The sequence below is a fragment of the Mytilus trossulus genome, chromosome 6, assembly GCF_036588685.1.
Source record: "Mytilus trossulus isolate FHL-02 chromosome 6, PNRI_Mtr1.1.1.hap1, whole genome shotgun sequence".
NCBI classification, from domain to species: domain Eukaryota; kingdom Metazoa; phylum Mollusca; class Bivalvia; order Mytilida; family Mytilidae; genus Mytilus; species Mytilus trossulus.
This window is the reverse complement of record NC_086378.1, coordinates 80,243,496-80,257,915: the sequence shown is the minus strand read 5'-3', so window position 1 is coordinate 80,257,915 and position 14,420 is coordinate 80,243,496. Positions and strand designations below refer to the sequence as shown.

The 14,420-nt window shown below is 31.4% G+C and overlaps 2 protein-coding genes across 23 annotated transcripts in view; both read right to left on the bottom strand.

Moving 5' to 3' along the window:
• Positions 1–195, bottom strand: part of LOC134721971 (chromodomain-helicase-DNA-binding protein 8-like) — a 52,003-nt gene extending 51,808 nt beyond the window's left edge. For all 22 annotated transcript variants that reach the window (XM_063585324.1, XM_063585325.1, XM_063585335.1 and 19 more), the window contains exon 1: positions 81–195. The gene's annotated coding sequence lies outside the window, so the exon portion shown is untranslated. The remainder of the gene's footprint in view (positions 1–80) is intronic.
• A 4,601-nt stretch (positions 196–4,796) lies between these two features.
• Positions 4,797–14,121, bottom strand: LOC134721970 (ras-related protein Rab-2). The gene is made up of 8 exons (XM_063585322.1): positions 13,991–14,121; positions 12,714–12,785; positions 12,095–12,162; positions 11,408–11,490; positions 10,812–10,904; positions 9,797–9,908; positions 9,209–9,277; positions 4,797–8,145 (listed from the first exon to the last, which is right to left on the bottom strand). Exons 1-8 carry the CDS (start codon positions 14,034–14,036, stop codon positions 8,050–8,052), a joined length of 639 nt encoding a protein of 212 aa, XP_063441392.1. The 5' UTR covers positions 14,037–14,121; the 3' UTR covers positions 4,797–8,049.
• Between the last annotated feature and the right edge of the window lie 299 nt (positions 14,122–14,420).

Below are 14,420 nucleotides of genomic sequence, written 5' to 3'. Positions count from 1 at the left end.
AAAAAATCGATGACAAAAATGTTCTAAAACGTAAAGACAGAAGAACAATTGACAAAATTAACATAAAATTGTTGCCTTACCTGTCATATAATGTCAAAATATCAAATTTATATACAAGTTAATTTTGTTGATTTAGACCGCTTATAACCTCAACATCATGCAGTCGTGTGAAAGCATTCTAATTTTGAATCGAACGTTTTGATTGGATATCAAATAAACCATATCAAATCATTTTTTACAAATTTCATGAACATTCTAATTTATATACACTATTATATATTGTTTTTATTGTCAAGAATTAGAGTTTTCATTAATTGCAACTAACAATTTTATATTTCTTCATCTGGTAAAATGAAACAATGACATTCATCAAATATTGCCTTTGATGTTATTATCCAATCAAAATGCCTGTTTGAAGAAAGCGTTGACCAGGTGCTTTATAACAATAGCCAATCACAATAGGTAATTTTTCAAGAAATGCCCGGATGATGTTACGAAATTAGTGAATTTATTTTCAATAATTATTTATAATTGATTAGTATCGATTAAATCAACGATCTTTGCCGCTCTTCAAAAACAGAATTTCATGTAATTTAAAATTTCAAAGATTGGTTCTGATCGAAATTGCATATTTTGTTAATTCTAGATGTAAATTTTTAAAATGACTCTATATATCCTATATTGTGTATTTTTAATCCAAGGATTTGTATAGTTTAATCTTACCGTTAGTAAAAATAACTTTTTTAGGCATATCTTTCAGTTTCATTGTATATCTGGGTGTTTTGCTTTCAAAAATAAAGTTGTATAGTTTTGAAATTTTTATGTTTTTTTTATTGTCCGAGTTAAAAAAAAAATCGACGCTGGCTATCAAATTATTTATTTTCAAAATTAAGCACTATATTAGGTTTACGGGGAATCTGGAATAAGAATATTTAATTTTGTCATCTGCTTGACCACAATTTTACGTCCTTGATTTAAATAATTTTATGTAAAAATTGAAACTCATATCAATAAACCAATACGGCTACCCGAGATCTTTGAATCCATCAATAATTTCGTTATGCTCTGCTTACTCTTCAGAAGCACCAGAGACTCCATCCCACCCGCACACCCGGGTTTTCTCTTATCTGAAACTACTAATCCAAATTTAACCAAACGTATCCACAACCATCTTTAGAGTATTATAAAGTTTGACAAATATGTCTGATGACCCCCGCCTGTCAACCGTAATATTGCAATCAGGGTTAAAAATAGACCATAAGACAGCAAGCATTTGATTTTCTGGGGGGGGGGGGGGGGGGGGGGGGGACAAGTCGAAAACATTTTTTTTCTGATGATGATGTGTGGATTTTTACGTCCGGCTATCCTGTTGGATATTGCGGACTGGTAATACTTTGAACTGTCAGACGACTTCTTATAAGACTAATTAAGTTGAATAAGTGAATGCTGCAAGATCTTGATTAGCTTATAGACTAGCTGGGCACGTATGAAGTTCATGCAATCAAAGTCAAGGAGTCTTATATTAAAGAAAGGAGAAACAGAGAGATCAGGATTGGAGGAGACATCATTCCAACAATCGAAGAGAAACCGGTCAAAAGCTTGGGCAAGTACTTAAGTAGTTTAGACTCGGAGTCCTTGAACGACAGAGAAAGTGTAGATGAGATGGTATCACAGGCAGGAAAGTGGATGGACATTAATCCACTTGTGTTTTTTTTATCTATCTGATGAGTTAAGCCTTTTTTAACTGATTGTATAGTTCGTTCTTATGTTGTACTGTTATACCACTGTCCCAGGTTAGGGGGGGTCCCGCTAACATGTTTAACCCCGTCACATTATTTATGTATGTCTCTGTCCCAAGTCAGAAGCCAAAATTCAGTGGTTGTCGTTTGTTATATGTTACATATTTGTTTTTCGTTCATTTTTTTTTTTACATAAATAAGGCCGTTAGTTTTCTCCTTTGAATTGTTTTACATTGTCTAATCGGGACCTTTTAAAGCTGACAATGCGGTATGGGCTATGCTCATTGTTGAAGGCCGTACGGTGACCTATAGTTGTAAATGGTTGTGTCATTTTGGTCTGTTGTGGATAGTTGTCTCATTGGCAACCATACCACATCTTTTTTTTTTTTATATTATTGACAAGTCTGGTTTACCTGGGAAGTACAAGGCGTGGTGCTATCATCATGGAATATTACCAAGGATAGCATGGCCTCTGTTGATGTATGAAGTACCTCTAACCAAGGTAGAAAGTTTAGAGAGGATGTTCAACAGACACGTACGCAAATGGCTTGGGGTTCCAAAGAGTTTTAGCAGCATTGGCTTGTACAGCACCAGCTTATAACTTCAGCTACCACTGTCTTCAATTACAGAGGAGTTTAAAGTCACGAAAACCAGACGAGTTATGACGCTGAGAGACAGTAAGGATGAAAAGGTGAAAGAGGCAAATGTTGATGTCAGGACAGGAATGAAATGGATGGCCAAGACCGCAGTTGGAGATGCAGAGAGCCGATTAATACATCACGGAGACATAGTTGGAGAGGTAACATCAGGGCGTCTTGGTTTTGGGAACATTCAGCAACCATTATGGCAGTCAGCAGATGCAAGACATAGAAAGGAACTTGTTCAGCAGGAAGTTCGTCGTGGAGAAGAATGAAACAGTATGAAACAACAAGGGCAATCTATGAAATGGGAAATGGCACGAACAAGAAAGATGAGTTGGCATGAGATGTGGAGAATGGACGACCAAACTATAAGCTTCTTACTAAGATCAGTATACGACGTAATACCAACACCCACAAACCTTACAATGTGCAAACTGATTGAAGACCCTAGTTGTAGGTTGTGCGGTAAGCCAGCAAACCTAGAACATGTTTTGTCATCTTGCAGGACAGCTTATAAAGATGGTAGATACACATGGCGTCATAACCAAGTACTTAGAGAAATAGCAGCAGTCTTGGACACACAGAGAAGGAAGAATATTAAGATTGAGAAGGGGCCAAATGTTCATCAACTTCATCAAAGGAGGCGGAGAGTCATAAAAAAACACATATAGCAAAGCCAGCGGTATTCTAGCAACAGAAAATGACTGGGAGATGCAAGCCGACGTTGGGGGAAAGACCACCTTCCCAAGAGAGATTATAACAACAACCCTCCAACCAGACATTGTGCTGTGGTCCAGAATCAGTAAACACATCATTCTTGTAGAGCTAACAGTGCCATGGGGAACAAGACCGAAAGAAGCCCAGGAGAGAAAGCTTGCCAAGTACCAGGAATGTGTAACAGACATCCAAGAGAAGAATTGGATGACATGGTATTTCCCAGTGGAGGTAGGCTGTAGAGGTTTTGTTTCACAAACATTGTGGAGAGCCTTGAGGTCCATATGACTAACTGGACATGTAAGAAGATGCTTGGTTGGGAATCTTTGGAAACAGACAGAAGAAGGTTGGGTATTGAGGGCGAGAGAAGAGCAGTGGAAGAGCTAGCTGGTTCCTGGCTGAGTCTGATCAACTCAGTCGGTGCACCCTGAACAGCGCCAAAACAGTCAAGGAGAGGGGATCCACCTGTTGATGGAACCAGCTGAGCAGTGGAAACACTGTATTTAAGATATAAAAACACAAAGACTAATCCAGATAAGCCATATTCTTAATTCTGTATACCATTTCCATAAAATGGTTGCACAATACAGTTTGTTATACCCTAACTAGGAACTAAATGTTCAAAGTAGGATTAAAACTGAATTCACATAGTTTTTCCACCAAACTTTTTGAATTAAGTTTTTTTTATCCTACATTGATCCTTTGATGTCGTCCCCTAGGGGGTATATGATTTTGGCTGTGTTACAGTTCATTCATCCATCTGTTCCGCTTTGGGTTAAAGTTTTTGGTCAAGGTAGTTTTTATAAAGTTGAAGTCCAATCAACATGCAACTTAGTACACATGTTCCCCATGATGTGACCTTTCTATTGTCTGTTCCAAAATAGAAGAAGAAGTTTGACACAAATTTCAGAATCCACTGAACATAGAAAATGGTAAGTACTAGTGGGGCATCGGTGTACAATGGACTCATTCTTGTTTGATGATGTTTTTGTGTTAAGTAATCAAGAATTCTCTAAATAAACAGCCATAATTTACCAACAGGAACTATTATTTAGTCTTATATCAACAGCATTAACTGAATAAGATGTTATTTTGGACAAGGATTTCTTTGTCCTGGACTTGTGGTTTTTATATTATATCAAATTATTGATCACTATGGGCCATTTTAAGATTTCAAGACAGGAATTTTGTTACCCAAAAATTTCTGAAAATCTTAACTAAATTTGATTGGTACATAAATGTAGTTTTGGTTTTCTCTGTAAAGTTTGTGTCATGTCGGGCCTTTTAAAAATTGCTTGTGTTTTTATCGTTATTGAAGGCTTTGCAGGGTCCTATAGTTGCTAACACCTGTATCAGTTGGTCTCAGTAAGGTAGTTGTCTCAATAGCAATCATACTATGTCTTCCTATTTCATATATTAATTTTACCATGATATATTTAGTTCTTACTAGTGGGTCTCATTGGGGTCTAAGTGTGATGTGGGATTGCTGATTTTTTGTAAGCGTGACACATGAAAGTCAAATTATTGTGTCATGAAAACGGGAAATGCAGGCTAGTGGGACCTGGGAAATGACAAAATAATGAGAATTGCTTACGTACATAGTGTAAGCAGGATACAGGAATCTGACAAAACAGTAAGCAGGATCCGGAATCGAAACCCCCCAATGAGACCCCCTTACTAGACACTGAATAAAAATACAAAATAATCATACTATTTTTATTGACATATATAAACAATGTTATTATTTGCACACATACATGTAAACAGAAATCAGCACATTACCCAAGGAAAAATGAAAATTTATGTAAAGAAAGTTCATTTAGTATACTGTAAATTTAAAGAGTATTAATATGTTTTTAATATATTATTATTGATAAAAGGCTGCATGCAGGAATATAATCACATTAATTAGAATGTATTCTAATTTCTGATCATGCATTATATTTGTATTCAACATTTTTAAAGTTGCAGTAGTTATTTTTGTCTGTTTACCTGTTCATCAACAAAATATAAATAAATGAAGGCAATAAATTTTAAATTAACAGTATATAATGACAGCACTTTAATGGTATATTAAATGGATTTCCTGATCTATGTTTATGGCATGCAGTACCGGGGTAGTTAGTTTTATTCAATCAATAATGAAAAGAACTGGCCTATCAAAACATACATAGTATGGAGTAACAACCATTAGAAGCAATTTTGAAATTTCATTCTGAAAAGTAGTTTTAGACACCAACCTGGGTGCCAAGCATTTAAAATCCACAACCTTTTTAACCTATCTCTGTGGTTTTAAAAAGTACATTTAATTTTCAGACATTTTCTTTTGATAACAACTTTCTCCACATCAAAGAACATTTAAATTTGAGAGAAAATAAGATTGGTTTTGTATCTTTGGGTGTAAAATCATTTTTCATATTACATAAGTAGTCTTACAATATACAGATCGATTCCTGGCAGTTGTTGCATCTTTGAAAACTTGCTTATGTTGAAATAATGTACATTAAAAATAATAATGATATTTTAAATAGACTTATTAGAATTATGTATTTATGAGTTAAATAGTACAGTAATGACTAGTACACAATCATTCTTTTACGCATTCAAAATGGCTATTAAGATAAATGACTCAGAAATGAATACACAAACTTTTACAACCCTAAAATGAACAAAGTATAAAAATAGAACAAAATATGAAATTGTACATCGCAGGTAAATCAAGAAAACTTGGGTATTTAATCTGAATGGTTACTATTATAAATAAATAAATTGACATCACACAAACTAAATCTTTGCATCATGTGAGGATTGCTTTTTTTCAAATTAAATGCAAGGAAAAAAATGAACAATTATTTTGTGATCATTCAACTTTGTTGTAGGCGAAAATCTTTTTTAGATAATGAAAATTAAATTCTGCCATGTCAGTCTCAGTGTGGTGATTTTTTATATTAATCTTGTATTCATCTAAATCTATAAAACAGTACACAAATTTCTTTATAATGGAAAGTTTTGACCTATCACAGTGAATAGAAATGTACAAATCAAAAATAGTTGTAAGGTTCTATATAGTTTTTTGCATGTGAGGTTAGTTTCATTAATGATGTGCAATCTTTCATTATATTATTCATTTCATATCATAAAGATAATATATTTAAATATCTACAATTTTTCGCTTTAATTAATTTCTTCATTAAGCTACAGAGATAAATAAAGACTTTATGTACATTTACAAGAGTTAACAACATTAAAGATTAAAACAAAACATAAACAACATCAACAAAAAGAATTCCAAACAGTATATGGTCATTTAGTTTTCATTATACAAAAACGAATTAAATTTACTGTTTCCCTTTTATCAATAACTTTGCAAAATACTTTAATTTTCAGATGAACTATTTTTTATAAATATTTTTGTCAACATTCTTGCAAAATGTGTGAAACTTAAGAACTTTTTATTTGTAAAAGCTCCAAAACAATAGCATTATTATCCCAAATTTACCAAAGAACAAGTGCTATCCAAAACTTATGAGATATATCAACCACCACACATATGCCATTTATTGCACTATATATAAACATTTGCAGTTATTGGGTTATTTATATCAAGTGATAGGCTTAAAACCTGGAAGTACATGCAGAGAATGATTTCCAGATTAATGAAATCAAATGAACATAATCACTGAAAAGCACACAGTGAACTCTGATTTATTCTAACTGACAACCAATGTATGAAAACAATCAGTTGAAATATATTGTTTGGACAAAAAATTTCATGTGTGACCCGTTTTAAAAATAAGCATTTTATAAACTAATCAAGTGACCAGTTAAGACAAACTGTTTATTGTGTGTCAAACTGTCTAGACAATTTTATGCAATTTCTTTTATAAAACCAGATGCGATTCAACATGTACAAAGGGCTAGTGACTTATATAACAGATGTTCTCCAGGAAGTAGTATAGTCAATAAACATTATAAAATCACATTTTAAATTCTAATGCCCTAAAATTGCAACCAATACTTGCATTTTTTGCACAAAAGAAAAACTTGCAAATAAAACAAGTAGCAATTACGACTTATAACTGTTAGTTGTAAAAAAGAATTTATCTTCAGAATGATATGAGTTTTTTTTACAATCAATTATGATTTTCAACACGTGTCTATACACAGAAATATATTAACATCACCCTTTCAACAAATCAAAAAGTGTTTGTGTTACTTGCATTTATTATCAAAATCCTTAAGCTAGTTATACTTCTGAAAAATATTTGGAATGTAAAATATGTAAAATCATATTTTTTAACAATATCATGATTAAAACTGAGACAAAAACAAGAAATAATTCAGACATAAAATCATAACACATTTATGCAACATTGACATATACACACAGCGTTATTCCCCCATCCAAATGTGCTATAGGTTTTTAATTACAATGAAAGAAAGATCATTTCTGATTTTTGTCTTATAAACACATGATGTAGTTTTTCCTTTTGTTGCTTTCAACCATTGCAAAATTTAAATATGCAAATTAATTCAGAAATGAAAAGCTGTAAATGAAAATTATCCATCTATCACATCCTAAGTCTTCCACAGATCATACTAAATAATATTACAAAACTACTTGTGACTTTATTATCTAATTCTCTTCTTATATATTGTATACCAGAAAGATGAAAAGTTGTATACCAGAAAGATGAAAAGTGTTATCAAGTAAAAGATCTTTTGCAAATTTCAAATATTTGTAATTAATGATATATATCATTTCGAGAAGTTTTCTAAAAATACATTGACTCTTAAGCATTCAAATGAATAGTAATCTATAAATTCTGACCCTATGAATTTTGTAAGTAGCTTCATAATATAATTTATACACTCAAGACATTTATAGTCTTCTACAAATATCCCTTGCATACTTTCACTTTCTCTTTATGATCACAACAATGTCAGTCCTATATTTAGCAACATCCACCTCCTTGGTTAGCTCCGCCCCCTCCTGATGGCATGTTGGGATTGTTAGGTGAATGTTGTGGTCCAATCTTAATACCATTAGCCTAAAAACAAAACCAGTCATGTTATACAATATATAATTTGAATGTAATTTTTCAATTATACTTAAATTTCAGCAGTACTGTTCTCATTTTCCAAATGTTCTTAATTTTTTTGACAAAACCACTTTTTTTCAAATTGATAATTTTCTCATAAGAAAATCAACAAGAAGATAGTTTGAGCAAGAGTTACTTCCCATTGGTCACACTGTTGGAGGTCTATGTGCACAAATTCCATAAATCAACCAGATTCAACTCCTTATACATGTACTGACAGCTTGCATTTCAGAAAAAAATGTTTTCTGTGTATTTTTTTTTATTTCTACAAGCTTTGATTGATTTATGCCTACAATTAAGTAAGGACCCTTTATCAGCTATGTTTGTACATCATGAATAATTTGCTTAGTCAAAAAAGAAAATCAACCTTTTACCCTTCCAAAATGGTGAAAACGTCATGATAGACTGCCTAAAACCCCAATTTTAACACTGTATGAGATAGATAATGAGACAATCAAACTGATACAGACTGGAAAACAATATTCACCATTCTGATGAAGGAGGGGCATAAAAAAGGGACTTGTTCAGTGACCTATAGTTGTTTATTTCTGTGTCATTTTGGGTCTCTTGTGGAGAGTTGTCTCATTGACAATCCTACCACATCTTTTATTTTCTTACATTTTCAGCAATATCTAATTTAAAGACAATTTTCAAAACCATGATTAAAGTATTTTATTATATTTCCTCTCAATATCAGCATAAGATGACAAAAAACACACTTCTCCATACAGAGATAAAAATGTTACAGCAATATGCTATTAGTGTGAAGGTAAGGGTAATGTCTTTGGTTGGCTTGCTGACTAGCTGAACCATGAAGTCATTATTAGGTCCTGATGATATACTACCATCCTATTGTGGTAGTCTAGTCCTACAGACAGATAAAGTGGTTATCTGTTGGAATATTTAACTTCTAAAGGGGGTATTATACCCAACTAGCAAGTAAGCTAACCAAACATATTGCCTTTACCTACACACTCAAGACAATTTGCTGTAAATAAACAGATGAACTTACCTCGTTATTAATATCAAATACACCATCTTGTATTTTTTGATAAATCTCTTTAGCAGTGTTTATAAAAGCCTGAAATATATGTAAGACATCTTTAAAGCTATGCTATACAACATGTTATAAAGAATAATTTGTTAATAGTGAGCTTTGAAATTTGATTTTTTTTTCTGAATTATTTTTGGTTTTACCACAATATTAAAAACATAAGGGTAAGAGTAACTTTATTTGATTCCAACTGTTTGAATATGAATGGTAAAAAAAAACAGAACTGTCTATAACCTTCCTAAGTTCCCACAATAAATTTACTGTAACGGTATATTGACTTTAGAGATTAAACATTATTATCATATTTATTATACTACCAAAAGCTTTTAGGGACTGATCTTCATGACTTTATATAAGTATCATGAAAAGAGAAAAAACAAGTAGATCTGTGAGTATTCCTGCTTTAAGTTTACAATAAATGGCCTTACACAGTACTCTTTGTAGATCAGAAGAAAAATGTGACAAAAGTGTCATGGGACTAGCAGAGGTAAAATCCTTTCTTTGCAAAATGTTGACATATTTATCCCTGATTTGTGAAGACCTTACCTCCTCTACATTAGCAGCTGTTTTAGCTGATGTTTCCATGAATATTAAACCATGTTCTCTTGCAAAAGCTTCTCCTTCTTCTTTCTTTACATCTCTTCTGGCTTCTAAATCACTAAAGTAAACAAACAGTTTTACAAAAATCACATAATTACTGGGGAAAAAAACATATATTTCATATCTATATAATTACATTAGATGTATGTTTCATTATAATAAGTTATTCTGATTGGCTAAACTGTAATCTCATGTTATTCCTTAACCAACTTTATAACACATTAATATTTATCATTCATGAAGGCACAGGGTCCAACAATAAAGTGCACAGGTAAATTAAATAAAAACTTGATAAAATTCATGTTTTCATGATCCTAGCTAAAAAATTTAATTTTAAGTATTGAATGCTTCTTTTTGTAACTTCATAGGGTTGTAAAAGCGTAGACTGTGCACACTTTTTGAGAATGAAGTGCTTCTGTGATTCCACGCTTCATACAAAATGTACTTCGATCAACGCTTTTACACCCCAATGAAGTTACAAAAAGAAGCATTCATTTCTTAAATAATCATGATAATATTAAATTCAAATTGTAACCTTCTTAATGGAAAGTGATGCCTTGAATTTCTTTTAATGTTTAATCACTGAATCTTTATGATGATTTTCAAGATGAAGATGCTGACCAATACGATTTCTGTGGTCTGTTATTTCCTTTGGTTATTATGTTACAAGCACTAGCGTTAATCTGTGGTTTACAAATGAAAAGAAATCTAAATCTCATGTTTTTTCCAATAAACTTAGTCTAGTTTATTGGTTAGCTGCTTTGAAATCATTCATTTTTATTAAAAAAAAAAAATTTGCTTAACTTTTGAAGACTTTACTTAATTTTTAAAGACACTGTTCCATGCGTTAAATCAAGTCATTATGAATATTTTATAAGAATTCTGCCAAGGCCCCAGACTGCCATTTCTCTTATTTACTAAAATAGATAGATTCAAGCATATAGCTCTCAACCCTACCTACCTTTTATTTCCAATTAACATAATAACCATATTAGAATTGGAATGTTGCCTGGCATCTTCTAACCAGGTTGTTAAATGGTTAAATGTGTCTCTCCTAAAAATAGAAACACATATATACATGTAAAATGAAGCTATTTAATTGAAAACTATTTAGAAAGTTTTTTAAAGTATGATAATTTGAATACTCAATGTCATGTATATATACTATATATTTATCAAAATGTTCTTCAAAGTGATAGTATTTCTATACATATGTTATTCACCAAACTGTTTTGTATGGTATTTCATTATACTAATGAATACTTTTATATCAAGTACAGCTGTAAACACCAGTCGACAGATTTTGTTTACTGTTTTTGCAACATTGTTAGTGTGTTGTGCCGTTACACTAATGTTCGAGTATTATATTAAAAACATTTTCAACTCCGCCACATTCATTGTGTGTTGTCCAAATTCAGGAGCCTGTAGTTTATGTTGGTTCATTCTGTCATCTTTTTTTTTGTTAAATTATTTATTATACAATTAGAAGATTGAATTTTGATGGATAGTTATCTTGTTGGCAATCGAATCGCATCTTTTTATTTTAGTCATTGTTACCTTGTAATATCATATACTAGTAATGCACCTGCAGCACCTCTGTAGTAAGATCTTGTTATAGATCGGAATGATTCCTGACCTGCCTAAAAAATAAATCATTTTAATAAACAATGGAACCTTTAATTTTAAATGTTATTTATGACATATTATTACCATCCATACAAAAACTTAAGATTTTGAAATATAGTTGAAAGATAAGATCTTGACCTTCCTCTGTAATCTCACAAAGAAATTTATTGATGAGTCCAGGGTCTCCTCATTTTCTAACAAAAATCAATATCAACACAATCAAAGACTTTAATATCATTTAAGTATTCTTGTCAACACACTATGGGGAAGAACCTTGATTTATTGATGACTTATTTTAACATTAAATTGATTAATTTTCAAATTTATCCTTGTATCAATTACCGAATTGGGAGCATCTTAAAGAAAACTTAACAGAATGCACAATTAATAAAAAAAAAGTAGCCCCCTTTTTAAAATATCAAAATGTGCCCTGTCCTCCATTGACACCATGCACCTTATAATCTCTAGATGAACCAATGATTAAAATGAAAATAAAAATGATCAAGACTGTGACCATGACATATGTTGATGATAATTCTAAAGCAAGGCTAAAGATCATGAAATAGATTGCTCTTTGTAATCTTCCATCAAATGAGAATAATTTTGTTTGTTACTTACTGTATCCCAGATCTGCAGTTTAATTTGTTTACCATCAATAGTTATCATACGAGCACCAAACTCCACACCTGAAGTTCCAAAAAAAAGCTTGAAAATAGTTTTCAATTGAAGTGTAATTTACATAAGAATTTCTTTCTACTACTCAATAGACATATACAGATGTCCCTGTTCTTATTTTTCAGACTACACAATAATAATTCATACAGCTACAATGGATGTTTACAGAGTGTTAAAGACCTATCTTATACTGTTGTCACAGTGATTGAACAAGAACTGATAAAAAATATATCGTATGAATAAAATTTGTATTTATTACTACATTAATTTGATTACACAAACTATTATTAATATCGTGAATATAACATTATCTGTATGAGTTATATAGAAGGGTTTTCTTAATTTAGAAAGCAGCTTTAATAGAAAGCTTACAGACATTCTATAATGTTTGTCCTTCTTTGATACATGTGACATGATATAGTAATTGTTTTCCTGAAATTATTCCTAAATATTTTATAGTAATTGTTTTCTGAAAATTATTCCTGTATATACATTATATCTTTCAATTCAATATCAAACTTGATTTATCTTTGAAGCTTAAAATTTCTTTTATTTTCCTTACCAATTGTGAGATCATGCACAGGTTGAAATCTCTTATCTGTAAACTGTAATAAGAGACAGGATTTTCCAACACCTGGAAAAAAAAGGATTTTTATTACACCATCATAACATCATGATAACGGTAAATAATCTAACACACACTCACTGACCAAAATATACTGGTGTAACTGTCATGTAGACAGCAGAGCTTCCTGCAGGTTTCAATTGAACAATGTAATTTTTCACCAAGGACACTCTGTAAGTGAAAAACAACACTTTTTTTTTTTGGTAAAAAATTAATTGGCTCATAGATAATTTTTGACAGTTGAACTGCATCATTTCATCTAATGACTTCAGCTCAGCATTGCTTCTTTTGTTGCTCAACAGAATCAGTCCCAAACACCTATTAGTCCTAAAGTACATTCTATTTTGAATCAAAGCAACCTTTGCTCAAAAATATTATTTTTTTCTTCAGTAGATTTAATTCTGTGTATTTTTTTTTGAAAGTGTGTTCCATTTTCTTTAAAGTTATGCCATTTTAAGTTAAAAGATAAATTTTAAGAAAATTTAGTTTTTAGCATTATCAAATGATTACTATAAATGAGGGATTTTTACTCATTTGAGGAATAGTCCCCTATTTGGCAGGTTGTCCCCAACCTGTTCAATTCAAAAGAGAACCTAGTGTTTTTAGGAAATTATGGCACACAATAGTAGATCATAGAAGTTGAAAGTTATTTAAGTAACAACAGATGTTAACAATTATTTCTATTGTTGTGACTTTGGACCTGCCACTAACAACTGACCTAACACCTGGTCAATAAATAATCAATGAGGCATGCCAATCAATACACAGTGATTAATGAAGTATATTTTAATCTATAATTTTCAAATGCAAAATTTATATGAAAAAAATCTATAATCCAAAACAAAGAAAAAAATGCAAAACCAATCCAGTGGCATTTCTAAGTGTTATAAATGAGTAATCAAATTTGCCCAAGACATAATATGGGTGATAATGTGAAGTTTATTTTAACTATCTTTAAAGCTGTACAGTGCATGTTTAACGTGAGAAGCATTGAAAAAATAGCTATTACCAAGTATTTAAAACAATCCAAGATGTTTATCTCTTTGATATTAAAACCGTGTAAACAAAACGTGTGAAATTGATGCTAAATAATTGTTTTGTCAGCCATTTTGAATCAATATGTATTTTTCTCCTACGCATAACATGAAAAACAACTTGATTTTGCATCTCCAATAACTCGATACAGTTCCTAAAACATGACATATATACAATACCTGTATCTCCTATGATAATGTACTTAAATAAGTAGGCATAAGACATTTTGATCGTTCTTTTTTCTGTCGATATTGGCTGATGATGTCAGTTTGTTGACGTCAATTTCTCACCCGGAAGTAGTGCCAGTTCAACTATAATCACGGAATAAAACCGGAATAAATGCTATTTCCGTGTTTTTCTTTTGTTTTGGTGTGTTTCAATTTGTTTTTTTGTGTATTTCTCTAAAATTTTCATATTATTTTTTTGTGTGTTTAGCTTGAAAAAAGAACAATTCTTAACAATTGTAGAATCTTGTCCAATTTCAGCGTATGGTGTACAGAAAGTGGTACAAAAGGGATTAAAAGACCCCCCTCTTTTGAAGATTCCTTCGTACTGTAGTTGTGGCTACATTGTTTGCCAAGACTATTTTTTTTCTTTATGTTGCATTAT

Bases quoted from the DNA above. Each gene is read 5' to 3' on its own strand.
- LOC134721970 (XM_063585322.1), bottom strand. From the start codon at position 14,036: ATGTCTTATGCCTACTTATTTAAGTACATTATCATAGGAGATACAG. The intron at 12,786-13,990 runs GTATTGTATATA...TTTTTTTTCCAG, and splicing joins CATTATCATAGGAGATACAG to GTGTTGGAAAATCCTGTCTC. The intron at 10,905-11,407 runs GTAACAATGACT...TTCTATTTTTAG, and splicing joins CTAGTATATGATATTACAAG to GAGAGACACATTTAACCATT.